Source organism: Trichechus manatus, unplaced genomic scaffold, assembly GCF_000243295.1.
Source record: "Trichechus manatus latirostris isolate Lorelei unplaced genomic scaffold, TriManLat1.0 scaffold00117, whole genome shotgun sequence".
Taxonomy (NCBI): domain Eukaryota; kingdom Metazoa; phylum Chordata; class Mammalia; order Sirenia; family Trichechidae; genus Trichechus; species Trichechus manatus.
In genome coordinates this window covers 1,260,792-1,281,106 of record NW_004444053.1, presented here as the reverse complement: position 1 = coordinate 1,281,106, position 20,315 = coordinate 1,260,792, and the positions used below count along the sequence as shown (strand labels likewise).

The window sequence follows — 20,315 nt, the reverse complement described above, 5'->3', positions numbered from 1 at the left end:
GGTTGAGAAGTTAGAGGGTTGACATGGTGTGGGGTTGTTAACCAACGTCATAAAACAATATGTGTACAACTGTTTCATGAGAAACTACTTGTTCTGTAAGCCTTCACCTGAAGTACAATAAATAAATAAATAAAAAATTTTTTAAAAAAACAATTCTCAACTCTTGTACAGTTAAGTGTGGTCATTTGACTAAGTTCTGGCCAAGTGTTGTGTGGGACTTCTAAGAAGTTTGGTTAAATAAGCTGACTCAGCTGGAACGTAAGCCTTCTTTTTGCCCTTCCCTCGTCTTTCTTTCCTGCAGCCTGGAATGTGCTGGAATGATCACTGACACTCTAGCAGCCAGTCTGAGGTGACCTAAGGGATGAAAGCCAAAGGCTGAGAATGGCGGAATGGAAAGGTAAAAGAATCAGGTCCTTGATGACTTGGTGGAACCATCACACATGCCCTGACCTATCCAAATCTGGACTTCTTTCATATAAGATAATAAATTCCTTTGTTTAAGCCACTTATATTTTGAGTTTTCTGTTACATGCATCCAAACATAATCCCACCTGATGCTGTTACCCCAAAACCTCAAAGACCAAAGCAGCTAAAAAGAGGCTCCCGCCTCAGGCACCCTGAGTATCTATTCTATGTTTCCTCCCAGCCTTCTTATAGCCCAAACAAGGGCAGAGGCCTGGATAAGGGACCTCTGGCATCATTAATGTTTACTGTTGGTGTAGACAGCCAATGATCCTGGATCCTGAGAACCTAAACCCTTAGAAGAGGGAAGCAGCTTTCCCTTAGCTCTTCCCTTATGCCTTTTTCAGCACCATGTATCCCTAACCCTAATCTCTGTTCCATGATGCCCAGACTCTTCGTGTTTACCAACCTGGCCAGGAGCCAACGGCAAGCAGATAGTCAGGTGTGGTGGGTGGAGAAAATGAAGGGAGGGAGTTGAATGAAGTTCCACATGTATGCCCCAGTTGCCCACCTTTTAAGGCACTTGGTTAAATAAACTGACTCATCAGGGAGGTAAGCCATCTTTTTGCTCCCCACAGTTCCATAAAACAATTCATATTCTTCATAAATGTGATATTTTAACTTGCTGATATTCACCTAAATTTATTCCAGTCTTGGGGGAGAGGAGAGTAGCAGACACCTACCAGGCTTCAAATATCTTTTTTTGTTTTTTTTCTTAGTAACTTGGTGTTTTTCCTCCCGTCATAGTTTCACTTCCCTTTCCCCCCTCCCCACTTCTAGAAGGCATCCAATGAGTACATGAAGGGTCAGCAGTCTCCTGTAGGCATCTGGCTTCAGTGTGGTGGGCAGAGGTGTTGAGTGACAAGGCTGGCTCACCCAGAGAGGAGAGAGCTGGGGAGGCTATAGAGACCCACATAATGGCCCCGCAAGGGGAAACACCTCCAGCTTGACCAGACTTTAGAGAGAATTGAAATGTCTACCAAAGAATGTATAACTCTTTTTATTCAGGTGGGATGTAAGTTTTCTATAACAAGACAAATTTCATGTGGGTAGGACTAAAAATCTGAAGTGGAGCCATTTATGTTTACAATGAGCTTGGTTAAGAAGATACGTGGGCAAAGTAGCAGTATAAAAGGCTCCAAAATTTGTCTAACACATTAGATATTCTGTCGTTTGTTAAACTGACTTACGAAATTGGTGTTGTTCCACCAATCAGAAATTAGCCCTGAACTGTCTGGAAAAAAGATTGGAAAGTACAGAGCTCTGGTTGCTAACATGAAACAGAGAGGCTTATGTAGAACCAACTGTCGTGTTGTATGTTTAAAAATCATCACAGATGCAAGCTGAGCATCCTAGAAGACTGATGAGACACAATCATCCCAAACTCAACTAATGCTTATCTGATGGCCTTGCAGAAGACCAAACCACCTAAGCAATATAGAGGGAAACAAGACTGAAGGTTATCTGGGATCTTAAAAGCTTGCAAGTTGGTCTCTATTCTCCTGGAACAGCAGAGGAAGGAGACCTAGGAGTCGAAGAAGGAAATGGACTGCATGTTTAACAGCCTCTGTAAACTACTACTTCATCACCATGAGACCAGAAGAAATGGCTGGTGCTCAGCTACCATTATTGAACATTTTGATCAAGCACCAACAGATGGATTCTGATCAAAAAAAGGAAAAGTATAGAACTTCAAACTCAAATGGAAACCAGGCTTACTGGATACATTGAAATGGGAGAACCCCAAATCTAATGCCCAGAAATAATCTTTAAACTTTGGATTAAAACTATCCCAATAAGCCATCATTAAACTAAACAACAGTTTAGCCCAATTAATAAAACATGTTTGCCTTGAGCATAGCGCTCTTATAATTATTTATATGAGCTTAATCTGACAACGGTTCATCTAAAGCACAGATGGGAACTTTAAGAGGCAGAGAGCGTAAATTAATGGTGATGAAACAATATGGGTAGAAACAGTGAGAATGGTGACACAGGGTGAAGTATGACCAATGTTATTGAACTTTTCATGTAGAAATTGTGAATGGATGTATGTTTGGTTGTGTATTTTGCCACCAAAATATAAAAAATATTTTTTAAAAAGAAGATGAATTAAGGCTATTGGATTATTTTGTTCTATGTCTCTGGCTCAAGTCTTCTGTCTTCTTGGGGGGATGGGAGGAGGATGTAAGAAGGGGGAAACTAAAGATAGACATTCACATATCTCGGTGCACTTGCTAAGCACTTGGAGCATGACTAATTGCTGCATAGAATGATGGAGAGGCCTTTGCCCTACCTTCGTGGGCAAGTGGAGGCAGCTATAGTCTAAAGCTCTAACAGAATGAGAAATAGCCACTTTTTAAAACGTACCAAATACCATCTTGCAGAGATGTTAATATATTAATATCTTAATGGTCTCTAATGGCATTGCAGAGGGCCCAGGGAGCTGAGGAACAGTCCTGCCTCAGGGACGTACTGAAGAGGCAGCTTTTCAAAGAACAGTCGTGTGGGTACATTGTGCCTCGGTCATTCACACACCAGTTAGTGGCAGGTAGTTCCCAGCAGGCAACCCTGAGTGGGGTGCTATGGCTTCCCAGGACACCATATGGCTGCAGTGGCATTGTTTCCAGAGATCTGAATCCAAAAACTGGAATGGCACAGAAATATCCTGGTTCACACTGAAGTTCTCCGGCAGTGCTATCCACAACACGTTAAGGGACCCTTCTCTGTCAAAAGAGCCAAGGACTAAATAGTGCTATGCTTGGATCCCATAGATGCAGGCTTGGAGGGCAGTGGGTGTGCACTGGCTCAGCTGATGGAATAGTGGTGGGAGCAGCTGAGCCACTGCTAGGATCCAAGTGGAACTTCAATGACCCCCTCAATGACGGTCCCAATAAGCGCCATCTGATGTCAATGTTTGACAACTGCTCATCCTCCTGGGTCTGAAAACCTCACATGTGCCACCACTGGCACATCCAGTGGTGGGTAGAAAAGTAAAAGGAAAGCTAGTGAAATGAGACATTTTGCTGATTGGTTATAGCAATGACCTTGGCTAGAGCAGATGTAAAAACTCATCCGAAATGAGGTTCCTGGAGTATTTATCGTCCTATTTTTCTGGTCTAGGCAAAGAGTTTCCAAACCTGGCTCTGCAACCACCACCTGGAGCATTTGTTTGAAATTCAGATTCCTGGACTCCAGCCCTAAAAACGCTTATCTGATAGATTGGGGTGGTGCCTGGGAATCTGTATTTCTAACAGGTACTGCAGGGGATACCAGCGTAAGGGACCCATAGAACAGTATTTAGGAATAATCACTCTAGCACACCCCTGTCTCCATATATTCTAGATCACTCAGAACTGGTTGTAGCTCAGATGAAGAGCCTGGGTCAATGCCAGTATGTTCCTGGTCTCCCATCCTGACATGATAACTATCGTGGGACATGGGCCTCTCAGCTCTGCCACCCAGTTAGCCCCACTACTGTCCTCTTAGTACACATACACTTCACACCAATTCATCTCAGCAATATTTATTGGTCTCCTACTCTAGGTAAGGCATAGTATGGTGCCAGGTGCTGTGGGGTACAAAGACAAGAAAGCTAGGTCTTGCCCCCACGGAGGTTAGTCTGGTGGGGAGAGAGACACTGTCACAGGTAACAAAAATGCAAGGCAGATAAGGTGAGTGCTGTAACAGCAGAAACAATGAAGGAGCAGAGAACAGGTGTTTAACACAGGAGTGGCGTTTCAGCAAGTCCCTGAAAAATGGGCAGGATTCACACAGGTGGGACTGGAGAGATAGAAAAACACTCTAGGCATGGGTAAAGGTGTAGAGGTGAGAAGGTGTAATGAATGTTCAGAAAACAGAGAGATGTCTGCCTTGACTGACATATAGGATGCTAAAGGGGTAATAGAGGGAGCTACAGCCAAAGCAGTGGTTTGGGGCTAGGTGTTAGAGGATCTCTGTATTGTAAGGAGAATTGACTTTATTCTGCAGGCAATAGTGAGCCATCGAAAGTTTCTGAGCAAGGAAGTGACATGACCTCATTTCTTCAATTCCATGCACACTGCTGTGCGTAATTTTGATTAGCTGGTTTTTTTTTGTTTTGTTTTGTTTTTTTTAACCTCACTCTTTGGACTCACACCCTCTCTTGGCCTCAAAGCAGAAGCCAACATGGGCTCTGTGGCCACATATACATTCCAGGACTACACGATGTAAGAAGCAGTAGCCTTAGGCTAGGTAAACCTGGAGCTCACTTCACAGCTTTGCACCGCCTGCACAGAACAGGAAGTGAGGAGGCCTTCTGGAACCATCTGTAAGGAACGGGGCACACGGAAGGTACTCAGTGAACTCTTGTTGCCTAAGCATGGCATGGATAGTCTGGGGAGAAAATGGAAGTGCAAACGAAAATGGTGGAGAGATGCCAGTGACACAGTCGATTCTCGTTATTACAGGCAGTTATATTCTATAAAGTTCTCTAGAACATTGAATTAGCTAATACGGAACCAGCCCTGGTCCACCTCAGCTAGGAATGTGCACCTAGGGTGACTCAAACTTTTCACAGCTCTGCACATATCTGAGAATGCCTGCAAAAGCTCAGTAAGTATTGGTTTTAGGGTTACAAATAAATCTTAGCGAGTAGGGGAATTCACAAATCTTCAACTAATGAAAATTGACTGTAATTAGCATCATCCAAACTAAACCATCTTCCAGGAGGACTTCTGGTATAACCCACGCGCCCCTCCCAGCTCACTTGTTGAGGACAGTCTGCAGTCTGACTCACTGGAATTCAGTAGATGGGGTTTCTAAGCCCTGTACACATACAAGGTTCTCCGCTGATGCCCTTCCCTAAGGTCCTGCCTAACTGTCCAATGAGGAAGGAGAATGGCGCCCACCTCCACCCGGGCCACCCCAGCCCGGGAAAGGATGTGAGGCCACTGCTGTCCAGGTGGACACAGCAATGCTGGTCAGAGAGGGCTCCCCCAGCACCTCCACGCCAGCCGAAGTGGGTGCTTGGGTGGAGAGCACCGAGGGGGGCGAAGTCACAGCTGGGTTGCCCAGGAGAAAGGTGCCCGGGGAGCTGGCGTGTACTTCCGGGCCCGGCCCTGCAGGGCCTCCGCCACTGTTGCTGATGGTCCACAGGCACTGGTACGGGCTGCAGAGACAAAAAAGAGAGAGGACAAGAGCCACTGCGGGCCCCTGACAAGCGCACAGTACTGAGAAGGACACAGATTTGTGAGCACGAGCTGACACAAATTGGCCCTATTTCTGCAGAAAATCCAAGAGAAGCAGTGAGGTGTAGTGGAATGAGTATTCCACTGAGACCTGGATTGGGTGCTGGCCCTGACACTAGCAAGCTGTTAGGTCTTAAACCCAGCATTTCCCTTTCCTGGGCCTCCCTTGCTTCATATGTAAAATGAGCAAGGGGTGAAAGAGGGAGGTAAGATCTACGAGGACCTCTCACTGGCTGATAGAGGCAGCATGGCTTACTAGCTAGGACATAGTGGGAGTCAGAAGACCTGGGTTTGACTCTACCACTACGAGTGTTTTGACCTTGTTGAAATTATTTAACATCTCTGAGCCTCAGTTTCCACATCTTCAAGATTTGGAGTGATAACTATACAGACCTTACAGGGGTTTTTATGAGGATTAAATGAGAAAAGGAATACGCAGGGCCGGGCGCTTGTCAGACATTCAGTAATGGTGGTAGTTATAATTAATTCTTCTATTCCATAAAGTGGAACGTGGTGTTGCTGGTTTTCCACCTGTCAGCTCTGGTCCATGGCAGGAAGGCATGGGAGTGGTACCACTTTCTTTGACTTCTCGTGTTCTATAGCACTGCTTCTCAAACTTGGCTGCACCTGACAATCACCTAGCGAGTTTTAAAAAATACTGATGCCCCTGAGATTTTTATTTCATTGATGTGGTATGCGTCCTGGGTATCAGGTTTCTTTAAAGCTCCCCAGCTGGTTGTAATTATGCAGCAAAGTTTGCATCTTACTAAAACTCTGATGAAAAGGACTGCAGTTGAAACAGGTAGAATAGTCTGTGGCATTGCAAGCCTTCAGGTGTCGCTGTGTTCTGACTTTTTAAGAGTTCCTGCATTGCTTGATGATGGTACTGATCACATTTGCTTTCCATCAACAATATTTTTGTGGAATCAGGAATGGGTTAACACACAAATAAGGAAACAGCAGTGCCACCCTGCACACTGTGCCATATGTCAGATGCTGTAGACCTCCTGGGACTCTTTGCAGCCTGCAGAAGCCCACCCCTTACCCTTGATCTGAGTCAGCTCAGCTTGCTGGGACTCTGACCTCAATCTCCAGAAGAGGCTCTTCTAGAAGATTCCTTAGAGCCCTTTTCTGATGCCGAGGAAAAACCATGGGTTCTGAGTCACACTACTTACTGTGTCGCTTTCAGAAAGCTTTTAATGCCTCTGAACTTACGTTTCTTCATCAGTCAAATAGGAATTTTAATACCTGTCATATAGATGTCTTTGAGTACTATGGACAACTTATATAAAGTATCTGGTACAGAACTTGGCACATGATTGTTTAATATCTTCAGGAACACTTCCTCTTCATTCTCTTTCCCATTTCCTACCACACCCCAAGTCAGTGATTTTTCCCTTAGATCCTCTAGATCAACACTGCCCCCAGAAACAAAATGTGAGGGAAGGCAAGGAGGGGCAGGGAAGCTAGATCAATGGAAACAGAGCCGACAAAATAGAGATAATGAAAATGCTGACACATTGTGAAAATTGTAACCAATGTCAGGGAACAATTTGTATAAAAATTGTCAAATGGGAACCTAATTTGCCATGTAAACATTCATCTAAAACACAATAAAATATTATTTTTAAAAAAAGAAATAAAAATGTGAGCCACAAATGCAAGCCATATATGCAATTTTAAATTTCCTAGTCGCCATATTAAAAGAAGTAAAGAGAAAAAAAAAGAATTTATTTTTAATATTTTATGTAACCCAAAACATTCAAAATATCATTTCAACATGCATTCAATATAAAAAATTATTAATAAGATTTGTATTTTTTTCATACTAAATCTTCAAATCCTGTGTGCATTTTACACTTACAGCATATCTGTTTGGACTCAGCACATTACAAATGCTCAGCAGCCACATGTGGCTAGTGGTTGCTGCATTGGACAGCACCGCTTTAGAACCCATGGGTCACAGCAACATCAGCAACCCCTTGGAGCTTGTTAGATGTGCAGGAGTTCAGGCCCTACCCCAGACATACTAATCAGATTTGTTTTTAATATCATCCCCACATAATTCCAGTGTACGCTGAAGTTAAAGAAGCACAGCTCTAGACCTAAGCCCTTTACATTCTCCTAACTTTTTCTTTTCCAGAAAATCAGCTGACTTCTCCCCAGGTTCTGTCTTTTCATTTTAATCCCTTTTTGACCTTCTCAAAATTCAACTTAATTCATGTTGAATGCAATATCTGGTATTTACAGAGAATGTTACTGCTCACAAAGCATTTTTGCGCATTTTTTGAGGCTCGCCATCATTCTACAGAGTAGCTCATATTATTTTGATGTTCGCTATGATTCTACAGAATAGCTCATATTATTTCCATTTTACCTCTAAGAAAGCTGAAGCTCAGTGAGATTAAGAAAATTGCCCATGTCGAAAAGAGGAGAGTGTTGACATGTCATGGGGTTGGTAACCAATGTCACAAAACAATATGTGTACTAATTGTTTAATGAGAAGTTAGTTTGTTCTGTAAACCTTCATCTAAAGTACAATAATATTTTCTGTTTTTTCGATTCATGCCATTAATGCCAGGGTGAGATGGTATCTTATGGTGGTTTTGATTTGCATTTCTCTAATGGCTAGTGATTGAGAGCATTTCCTCATGTGTCTGTTAGCCGCCTGAATGTCTTCTTTGGTGAAGTGTCTGTTCATTTCCTTTGCCTATTTTTGAACTGGATTATTTGTCTTTTTGTTATAGAGGTGTTGGACTTGCCTGTATATTTTAAAGATTAGACCTTTGTCAGATTTGTCATAGCCAAAAATTTTTTCCCAGTCTGTGTGTTCTCTTTTTACTCTCTTGGGGAAGTCTTTTGACGAGCATAAGTGTTTAATTTTTAGAAGATCCCAGTTATCTAGCTTATCTTCTGGAGTTTGTGTGTTGTTAGTTATTGTTTGTATCCTGTTAATGCCATGTATTAAGGCCTCTAGCATTGATCCTATTTTTTCTTCTGTGATCTTTACACTTCTTGGTTTTATACTTAGGTCTTTGATCCATTTTGAATTAGCTTTTGTGTTTGGTGGGCGGTATGGGTCCTGTTTCATTTTTTTGCAGATGGACATCCAGTTTGCCAGCGTCATTTGTTAAAAAGATTGTGTTTCCTCATTTGATGGACTTTGGGCCCTTGTCAAAGATCAGGTGACCGTAAGTGGATGCATTTACATCTGGGTTCTCAATTCTGTGCCATTGGTCAATGTGTCTGTTGTTGTACCAGTACCAGGCTGTTTTGACTACCATAGCTGTATAGTAGGTTCTGAGGTCAGGTACTGGGAGTACTCCTACTTTATTCTTCTTCTTCAATAATGCTTTACTTAGCCGGGGCCTCTTCCCTTTCCACATAAAGTTGACGATTAGTTTTTCCATCCCTTTAAAGAGTGTTTTGGTATTTGGATCAAGATTGCATTGTATTTATAGATTGCTTTGGGTAGAAGTGTCATTTTCACAATGTTGAGTCTACCTATCCATAAGTATGGTATGTCTTTCCATTTATGTAGATCTGTTTTCTTGCAGTAGTGTTTTGTAGTTTTCTTTGTATAGGTCTTTTACTTCCCTGGTTAGATTTATTCCTAAGTATTTTATTTTTGGGGGGGCTATTATAAATGGTGTTGTTTTCCTGATTTCCTTTTCATCATTCTCTTTATTGGTGTATAGGAATCCAACTGGTTTTTGTATGTTTATCTTATATCCTGCTACTCTGCTGAATCTTTCTATTAGTTCCAGTGGTTATCTCATGGAGTCTTTTGGGTTTTCTATGTATAGAATCATATCATCTGCAAATAGGGACAGTTTTACTTCTTCCTTACTAATTTGGATGCCTTTTATTTCTTTTTCTTGCCTTATTGCTCTAGCTAGGACTTCCATCACAATGTTAAATAGGAGTGGTGATAAAGGGCATTCTTGTCTTGTTCCTAAAACAAAACGAGACTAAAGGGGCACACCAGCCCAGGGGCAAGGACTAGAAGGCAGGAGGAGACAGAAAAGCTGGTAACAGGGATCCCAAGGTCGAGAAGGGAAGAGTATTGACATGTTGTGGGGTTGGTAACCAGTGTCACAAAACAATATGTGTAACTAGCTGAGAAGCTAGTTTGTTCTGTAAACCTTCATCTAAAGTACAATAATAAAAAAAAAATTTTTTAATAAATCAAGTACAATAATAAAAAAATTTTTAAAAAAAGAAGCATTACTGAGCAAAAGCAAAAACATGGTATCTGGAGACAGAGAAACTAGTTTGGAGTCACTTCCCCATATACAACATGCTCAGTAAATGTTAGCTGTTATTAATATTATGGAGCCCTGGTGGCATAGTGGTTAAGTGTTCAGCTGCTAACCAAAGGTTGGCTGTTCGAATCCACCAGCTGCTCCTTGGAAACCCTATGGGGAAGTTCTACTCTGTCCTATAGGGTTGCTATGAGTCAAAATTGACTTGACAGCTACAGGTTTGGTTTTGTATTAATATTATCATGATGAACCCCAGACTTTAAATGGGCTTAAGAAGACTACCTACCTCAAACACTTAGAGATATAGGCAAAGATTCACGTTCAAGGATGTTTATCCTAGCATCATTCGTTCATAATTATGAAAAGTTGGAGCCAATCTAGATGTCTAAAGATTGGGAATTGGTGTAATAAGTTATGGTGGGTCCATACAATGTAATGCCATGCATGTGTTAAAAATCAAATGTACATAAATACCTAATGACACAGGAAAATGTTCAGGATATAGTGTTAGTTTTGGAAGTTTGTTTGTTTTCCTTAAGCAGGTTGCCAACAGTACATTATTTGTATAAAAATTATTTGAAATATAACATATGTGTTATTGCACAATAATGTGTGCTAATGTATAAAAATAATATATGTTAAATGAAGGCTGAAAAGAAATACACTAAAAGTTTTCTCTTAATGTGATTATGAATGATTGTAATTTTATTGCTGGTGATATTCTGTATTTTCTGTATTCTCTGTAATTAGCACATATTCTTTTGTAATGAGAAAAAGTTTTTATTATTATGTTTTAAATTTCTACACACTCTAATTTCTCCAATACTCTTTCACTATTGTTTTAAGAGTGCAATATTCTCTCTTATCTTTCTGAATATATTAATCAGGTTTTGTTTGTAAAAAAAGAAAATTGCCCAAAGTCACAAAGTCAGTAAGAGGTAGAACTGGGACTCAAATCCATATCTGTCAGACTCCAAGGTCCTTTCTCTTTCTACTCCAGAAGTGAAAACTAAATACAGGTCTCTGGTATTATGTTCTACATGGTACACCTAGTCCTATTACCTGGGTTGTGAACCAGGTACCCACAATCCATCCCTTTATGAGACTATGGATGATCAAGGGTCTTGAATTATCCGTGTATATTTACATTTTCCCCCTTCAGTTCCTAACCCCATTCCCTATAGTCAGTATCTATCTGCTATCACCACAGTTAACAGAACTTCTAACTAGTTTGGAACAAGTGATCCCAGGCCATAGTGGTTTTTCCCTCTTAAAAAGCTACAAAAGAAAGAGAGTATGACTCAGCGGGTGCTTTCCCAGAAATGAACGGTCCATCCTGTTGTCATCTTCACTTCCTAACCAGTTGCCGTCGAGTCAATTCTGACTCATAGTGACCCCACGTGTCTTGGAAATCAAGACAACAGTTCAGACCAAGCCATTTTCTGGCCCCAGGAGAAAGAATGATCTGGAGTTCCCAGTGCTAAAGTAGACCCCCTGAGACCACAATGACCAAGTTGCTGGTGTTTGTCTTACCTGGGCCCTGGATTGATGGGTCCATTGGTGTGGGGTACAGACAGGATGCTGGCATGGGGTGTGGAGGATAAAGAAGTCCAGCTTTCAGGTCCCGAGAAAACTTGCAGATTATCGCTTGAGCTTTCTATCAAATTCACTTTAGGGAAATAACAACAGTTCAATTGATGGAGCATGTAGACCATATAAAGATGGTGACCACTGACATCCTAAGGGCAAAGTGTAATCATGATTTGTGCTACAGACACCAACATTTTGAAGGAAATAGAAAAAAGGGAGGAACTTACGTTTATTGAATGCCAACCATATGCCAGGTGCCTTTCGTATTTTAATCTTAACAACAACTTCTCATCTCCCTTTTAGAGATGAGGCACAGAGAGGTGAGACGATTTGCCTTTGTGACACAGCTCTAACTCATCTCACCACAGAGGAGTCCCTGGGTGGTGCAGATGGTTAAGCACTTGACTACTAGCTGAACCCAGCCAGAGGCGCCTGGGAGAACAGGCCTGGCGATCTGCTTGCAAAAGGCCACAGTCTTAAAAATCCTTCGGAACAGTTCTACTCTGCACACAGCGGGTCGCCATGATTTGGAATGGACTTCACAGCAACTAACAATACTTCCTTTTAAGAATGGACTGAATGTATCAATATTGGTTCATCAATTGTAACAAATGTACTGCACTAATGCAAGAAGTCAATAATAGGGAAAATGTATGGGTGTGGTGGTGGTGATTATTGGGAACTCCCTGTACTCTCTGCTCAATGTTTCTATAAGCCTAAAAATAAAGTTTATTTAAAAAAAAAACACTAAAAGAAAGAAAGAATGGACTGTATCAGCACACCCTCAGGCCCTGCCTAAGAGCCACTAGTGGCCCAGATGAGATTTCTGAGGTCCATATCCTTATTCTTCTTTCCAGTGACCTCCAAGCCGATTTCAAAATCTACTCAGAAAGAGTGGTGGCTGTGTCTTATAAGTCTTTGAATCTTCATTTGCATAAATAGAGTATATACAATAGAAAGAAGGGAGGAAGGAAGAGAGAAGGGGAATAAAAGAGGAAGGGGAGGAAGGGAGGAAGTCTCCAGTGTATATACCTGGCCATGTCACCTTTGGTGACGCATAGACTTTTCATGATCTGGCACTTGCAGCCTCTTCAACCTTAGCTCCTGCATCTTCCACCTCTCCTCTCCTTCCTCTACACCATTTCAAATCTGTTCCCAGACAACCCAGGTTCTTTTCACCTTCTTGGCTTTGCTTCCTCTTCGTAGCAAGCCCTTCACTGTTGCTCTGTGGTACCGCTGCCCACTTTCACCCCCACCCACTCCCACCTCTGTCCTTTTCAATTCATCCTTCAAGGCTCAGTTTCAATGTTAACCCCTCTGGGCAAACTTCGCTCCCCCACCCAGCAGACGTAGTTGCTCTTTTTCTTTCATTCCCATGGCACCTTGGCTTGTGTGTTTTAGAGTGTTTCTCAAACTTTAATATGCACATGAATCACCTGGGGATCTTGTTAAAATTCAGACTCTGATTCAGGAGGTCTGAAGTGGAGCCCTAGGAGTCTACACTTCTAACAAGCTCCAAGGTGATGCTGCAGGTCCAAGGACTGTGTTATAGCACTCACTGCATTATATTGTGATTATTTATTTCTGTTTCTTTCTAGCCCTGAGCTCTATCCTCCATTGCCTAGAAGAATGTTTGGTGCATAGCAGGTACTTTGTGTGCTGACCACAGGAAAGGACCAGGAAGTAGAGTGAGAACACTAATCAGATTTCAGTATCATTAAGCTACATGGTCTCACTCCTGAAAGCAGTTGTCAAGGTTGCTGGGAGTAGCAGGCTAAGGGGCACAAGGACAGTAGCTGGTGATGCAGGAAAGCCCTGCTGAAAATGCAGAGCCCAGGGAGTTGCTGAGGAAGGAAGGAGGCTGGAATCCTCACACCCTCCACCGTACATGCATGTATTTTACTTATTTTCTTTAGTGTCCAACTTTCCCGTATTAGGATATAATCTTCATGAGGGTAGAGTATTGGCCCATTTTGTTCATGGCTTTCCCTAGTACCTAAACCAAAGCCTGGCACACAGTTGGCCTTCAATAAATATTTGTTGCATAAATAATTGAGTGAAAATTTAATCCTTTTTTTTTTTTTTTCATTTCTCCCTTCCTTCATACAAATCTAATAACCAGGCAAATCTGAGCATACACAAGGCCAAGGCAGACAAGTCATCATCAATGAAAAGAAAGTACATAAACATCAGTGCCAACTTAAAAAATAATCAGACTGCAGAATCATTAAGGATGGCTTTGCATGCCTTCAACAGACTCACACTAGGACCAAGAGTGACCCAGCTCCCCAGAGACCTTCCTAATAGCGCTGCAGCACTGGACCAGCATTCCCTGGATGCGGCCGTGTAATGCAACTGGAGAAAAGTGCCGTGGTGAAGGCAATGAGCTGAGTACCTCCAACCCACAGGACTGACACTGGCTGTTAACAGGTGCAGCTGAAACTGCTCAGTACACCAGTTCCCTGAGACGAGGCTTTCACACCAGTAGAAGCCAAGAGACCAAGTGTTTTATGAAATTACAAAATGCTAATAGTGATACAACTAGATAATCAAATATTAAATATATAAAATAACAATACAATATTACTAATATTACAATAAAATAGCATACAAAAATAATACTATTCAATAATATTACATAGATATATTAGATGCATTAGGTGAAAAGTCTCATCTTCGGACACTTGTTTTTACTAGCTGTTTATGCATTTCTCTCCCCAAGCCCCAAGGGTTTAGTTAGCAGAATCTCAGACCTGTGGGAGAATGGTTTCTATGCACGTAGGCTGAAGGGTAGGGAGATTGCCAGCATCCCCGAAGGCCAGGATAATGCTCACAGCCATGGTGGGAGTGGGGAGCAGGCAGAGACAAGGGAGTTGCATACTGGTAATTGGTGTTTCCTGCTGTGCACACTCCATCCGGATTGGAAAAGATCCAGCCCCCCACTAGAAGAGACAAGAGAAAGACACAGAGTGTCTATGAATTGCTACACCAGTAGTCAGGGTCCCAGCTATTTTGTATGGCTATGTTTCTATGCAAATGAGACTGAATGGCTGACCATGTAGGGGGACCACCTGCTCCCCAACCCCTGCTGCCTCTTAGCAGGTAAGCTGGCTTTTCTGGAGATGCACAACAGGTCCTATCCCACTTTGGAGAGCCTCTGAAAGAACACTGTAATCATCAGCTATATAAAATACAATTTGAAAGCAGAATGGATTTGCAAAATTTAAGTTGCTTCTAACTTAATTAAAATGAAACAGTCTAGGAGGGAAGCATTAGACATACAGGTAACTTGATCTGCAAGGACTAGGGAAAGTTTAACGTGGTTTCCCAGAAAGAGTGAAGGCCTCCCTATTTCTGCCCAATAGGGAGTATCTTTAGACCTCACTTCAGGCAATGGGAGACATGATGCCTCCCTTGCCACGCCACAAAGCGAATTCTGATAACACAAAGAGAGATGGGGCTGGCCTAGCACACCTTGACAGCAAGCATTTTGCAGAGCATTGTGGAAGGCTGCAAAAAAGTTCGTAGAAATTAGTCAGTGAAGATTCCAAGCAGAAGGCTCCACGTCAAGTAAGTTCAGGGACAAAGACTGAAACTTAGTAATTAATCAGGCCTTGAAACAAAGAGGGTGTCATGGATTGAATTGTGTCCCCCAAAAATGTGTATCAACTTGGCTAGGCCATGATTCCCAGTATTGTGTGGTTGTCCACTATTTTGTGACCTGATATGATTTTCTTGTGTGTTGTAAATCCTACCTCTATGATGTTAATGGAGCCCTGATGGCATAGTGGTTAAGAGCTCAGCTGCTAACCAAAAGGTCAGCAATTCAAATCCACCAGCCACTCCTTGGAAACTCTATGGGGCAGTTCTACTCTGTCCAATAGGGTCTCTATGAGTATCTATGAGTCAGAATCAACTTGACTTGGTGTCTTAGTCATCTAGTGCTGCTCTAACAGAAATATCACAAGTGGATGGCTCTAACAAAGAGAAGTTTATTCTCTCACAGTCCAGTAGGCTACAAATCCAAATTCAGGGCGTCAGCTCCAAGGGAACACTTTCTCTGTCAGCTCTGAAGGAAGGTCCGTGTCATCAATCTTAGCTTGGTCTGGGAGCTTCTCTGCACAGGAACCTCAGGTCCAAAGGATGCACTCTTGCTCCCAGCACTGCTTTCTTGGTGGTATGAGGTTCCCATGTGTCTCTGCTCGCTTCTCTCTTTTATATCTCAAAACAGATTGGCTTAAGACACTATCTAATCTTGTAGACCTCATCAGTATAATTGCCACTAATCCATCTTATTAGATCATAGTGATTGAATTTACAACACATACAGATTACAAAATGGTACACAATTATACAATACTGGGAATCATGACCCAGCCAAGTTGACAGATATTTTTGGGGGACACAATTCAATCCATGACACTTGGCAATGGGTTTTTTTATGATGTTAATGAGGCAGAATTAGAGGCAGTTATGTTAAAGAGGCAGGACTCCATCTACAAGATTAGATTGGGTCTTAAGTCAATCTCTTTTGAGATATAAAAGAGAGAAGCGAGCAGAGAGGCATGGGGACCACATACCATCAAGAAAGTAGTGCCAGGAGAAGAGCACGTCCTGTGGACTCAGGGTCCCTGCTCTGAGAAGCTCCTCAACCTGGGAAGATTGATGACAAGGACCTTCCCCTAGAGCTAACAGAGAGAGAAAGCCTTCCCCTGGAACTGGCACCCTGAATTCGGAATTCTAGCTTCCTGGACTGTGAGAGAATAAATTTCTCTTTGTTAAAGCCATCCACTTGTGGCATTTCCGTTATAACAACACTAGATAACTAAGACAGAGGGTGTCCTCTCACCAACCAGATCTCAGCTGAGAGACCCAAAGATGGGGATCCAGACAAGACCAGTGCTCCTCCTTAAGAATGTTCATTAAGAAACCCAAGGTTGAGTAAAGACAGTGTTGACATGTAGTGGGGTTGTTAACCATTGTCATAGGGCAATATGTGTACTAACTGTTCAATGAGAAACTATTTTGTTCTGCAAACGTTCATCTGAAGTGAGACTAGCAGCACGACTGAAAGAACGTAATCGATGACAGTGAATTGTCCATGTAGAAATTTTTGAAATGGTGTATATTTGGCTATATATATTTTCACCAAAAAAAAAGGTCCTCCAAGGTCAAGAAGGGAGAGCGTTGACATGTCATGGGGTTGTTAACCAACGTCATAAAACAATATGTGTACTGACTGTTTAATGAGAAACTATTTGTTCTGTAAACCTTCACCTAAAGTACAATAAAAATAATTTTTTTTTGGAAAAAAAGAATGTTCATTAAGGATTATCACTGAGGCTTTAGTGAAGAGGAAATGGAGCTTGGTATTAGAATGCACCACCTTTGCTTAATATTTTTTATGTCTATATAAATAAATTGTATAGAGTTCCCGTTACAAAGTGTAGGATCAGTCATTCTCAAATCCTTCCATCATCTTCATTCTCCCATTGTTATATAGAGATGTGGCCCAAAGGTCCCTGCCAGACTAATAGAATCAAGATTCTGGTGTCCCGTGGGCAGAGCTGGGCAAATGGCCCCCCAGAACCAGGTTCCTGCCTACTTAATTTGCCACGTGTAACAGACACACTTCAAGGAGTGTGCTGACAAGACTGCAACACGTGAACTTTTAAAAGGAGTTCTTCTCATGTGGGCCTTCATCTACACAAAAAGGCTTTTCATTCAATGTCACTTTTTTAAAAAGTGCTTTTCTGAGAGCTGCTTCTCCTTATGTGACTATGCAGCTACTTCTGGGATGGAAGATGCAATAACGTTTAGGTGAAGGAGGAAGTGAAGAATTTCATAGCTGGAAAATTGCAAAGGAAGCTTAGCAAACCACTATAACCCAGGTTAAAGAGTGTCTCACATACCAGGCTTAACTTTTCCACTCTGGTGTCACCAACCTTGGCTTACTTTTGCAGCTTTAGAGGATTTCTTCCACCACGAGGCCTCCTCTACCATACTGGGATGTAGAGAAGGGGGACACCCAACGTTCCCTGTGGAATTCCAGGGGTATTACCCCAGCATCCCCTAGAGCCTTCCAGTCAACAAATGCAGACTCTCTTTACATGGAGCCTTCCTGAGGCATCACAACGGTGACCATCTCCAAAATTAGAAAATACTAACAGGAGACATCCAGAACAGAAAGGCAAGAATGGAGGGTGAAAGTACAGAGTGCACTTTGGAGAGCTCCTAGCCTCACTGACTTGATAACTAAACCAAACCAAACCAAACCTGTTGCCATCTATTCTGACTCACAGCAAACCTACAGGACAGAGCAGAATTGCTCCATAGGGTTGCAAGGCTGTAAATTTTTGCAGAAGCAGACTGCCATATCTTTCTCTCGTGGGAGGCTGGTGAGTTGAAACTGCCAAGCTTAACCACTGCGCCACCAGGGCTCCTTGACATGATAACTAGAGTTTGAAAAATTCATCATTTCCATTCTTACCTCCTGGCTAAATATTTTAGCCCCACCTAGGAATACTGGCTCTTTCTGAGAATTCTGGAAAGGGCAGAAATGCCCTGTTGGGTCTTTGTAGATTATTTGGAATAGAACTTATGAAGTCAAGACAGTCAGGAAGGCTGAGTGTGGCATGAGATCACCCCTAAAATAGTCCCACCCACCTCCCACCCAATTTTCACCCAACTCACAGTGAGAATAGGTCACATGCTTGCTCTCAGAGATAGCCTCTGGAACGTCTTTTAGGTGATTTCTGAAAGAGGAATGAAAGTGCATCATGGTTGTCCAGCTTGTTAGGAATCCAGCATAAAACATACTCAAAATTCTCTTTGGAGAGCAATACTTTTTTTGGAATAAGAAAAACAAACACCTTTTTTTCATAAAGCTACTCTCCTTCCCCTGAGACACTGTATCTACTTGTGCAATTGTGCTTTGAACCTAATCATATTTATAGTTGTTGTTGTCAGCTCCCATAGAGTTGGCCTTCAACTCATGGTAACCCCATGAACAACTGGATCAGACCATTGTGATCCACAGGGTTTTCACTGGCTGATTTTCAGAAGTAGATTGCCAGGTCTCTCTTCCTAGCCCATCTTAGTCTGGAAACTCTGCTGAAACCTATTCTTCATCATAGCAACACATAAGCCTCCACCGACGGATGAGTGGTGGCTACACGTGAGGTGCATTAGTCAAGAATTAAACCCATATCTCCTGCATGGAAGGTGAGGATTCTACAACTGAACCACCACTGTACCCACATATGTAAGTTACTCCTCTTTAATTTGATCTTACTGAATTGTGATCATTGTGATTCAAGCAATAATAATAATGGCTAACGTTTGCATAGAACTTCAGGGCACAATTGCATATTTGGTATGTTAGCCCAACCAACAACTCAATGAGGGCAATATTATCACATTTATTTTGCAGATTATGAAAGTAAACTGACTTATGCAAAATCAAACAGCCAGGAACTGGCAAAGTTAGGACTCAAAGTCAGGACCTTTTACTCAAAGCCCTAAATTTTTTTTATTATACTATATTACTAACATTTTGAATCTAGATGCTGTGATCTCACATCAGCTTTTCCTTTAGGCCCTCTGTTATCTGTAAAAGTTATAAGTACGTCTTCTATATCATCAAAGTTTATTCAAATATTGAACAGGACAGATCCCTGTGATGCATCATTATAAGCATGTGTCCGTTAATTCAAAGCCTTATTGAGCTTTTAAGATGAAAAGGAAAGACTAGATAGTTACAGGAGATATTGAAAAGATTTGAAACTCAGGCAATAAAATCTGAACACTTCAAGGCATTCATATTTATACTCTAGGACTTGTCAAAGAAAAGCCAATGATAAGCACCATTATTCTTTTATTTTTTCCTAGAACAGAAAGGAAAGATACAGAGATGGGGAGTGCCTGGCCTAAAGTTACAGCAGTAGAATCATCATTCAAGCCCCCAGCAGTCTCCAACTTCTCTCCTTCTCTGACCTGAGAGACAGGAACCTCCCACCATTAATTACCTCTTCTAGACCAAAGGTAGTTCTAAAAAAAACTTATTAAAACCAGTACCAGTTGCTGTCGAGTCAATTTCAACTCATTGTGACCCCATGAATGTCAGAGTAGAACTGTGCTTCTTAGCGTTTTCAATGACTGATTTTTCAGAAGTAGATTGCCAGACATTTCTTTCAAGGTGCCTCTAGGTGGACTTGAACCTCCAACCTTTTGGTTAGCAGCCAAGTGCGTTAACTGTTAACCATTTACACCACCCAGGGACTCAAAAAAAAAAAAAAAATACTACTCATCAATAATTAAGGGAATGGCAGAGTGGATTATTAGAAATCTAAATCCTTATTTTTTTAAAAAAAAGAAATATGGTTGTATAACTTTCAAGAGTCCATAGTAAAACAGGGCTAAGAAAGAATTGCCAGTTAGAGGTTCTCCTGGACTCCTACTAAGGAACAGATAAGTATGCTTTAGTGTGGATATAAATGTGCATTCCTGAAGTTGCCCTTCTAACTGGCTAAGCAAACTACTGCTATCAAAGGTAAAGCTAGTGATGTTGTCTAGTTCCTTTCAAGATGATCACAAAGTTCAAATTTGAACAAGGCAATTCATAAGATTTGACTGAAAAATTCATCATTTCCATTCTTACCTCCTGGCTAAATATTTTAGCCCCACCTAGGAATACTGGCTCTTTCTGGGAATTCTGGAAAGGGCAGAAATGTCCTGTTGGGTCTTCATAGATGATTTGGAATAGAACTTA

At 41.8% G+C, this 20,315-nt stretch overlaps 1 protein-coding gene across 1 annotated transcript in view; it reads right to left on the bottom strand.

Moving 5' to 3' along the window:
• Positions 1-105: 105 nt before the first annotated feature.
• TBX19 (T-box transcription factor 19) overlaps positions 106-20,315 on the bottom strand; it is a 45,654-nt gene continuing 25,444 nt past the window's right edge. The window contains exons 5-8 of the mRNA XM_004384086.3: positions 18,239-18,300; positions 14,299-14,487; positions 11,489-11,624; positions 106-5,611 (exon numbers count right to left, since the gene is read on the bottom strand). Of these exons, the coding sequence (XP_004384143.1) occupies positions 5,317-5,611; positions 11,489-11,624; positions 14,299-14,487; positions 18,239-18,300 (682 nt within the window). The 3' untranslated portion in view covers positions 106-5,316. The remainder of the gene's footprint in view (positions 5,612-11,488; positions 11,625-14,298; positions 14,488-18,238; positions 18,301-20,315) is intronic.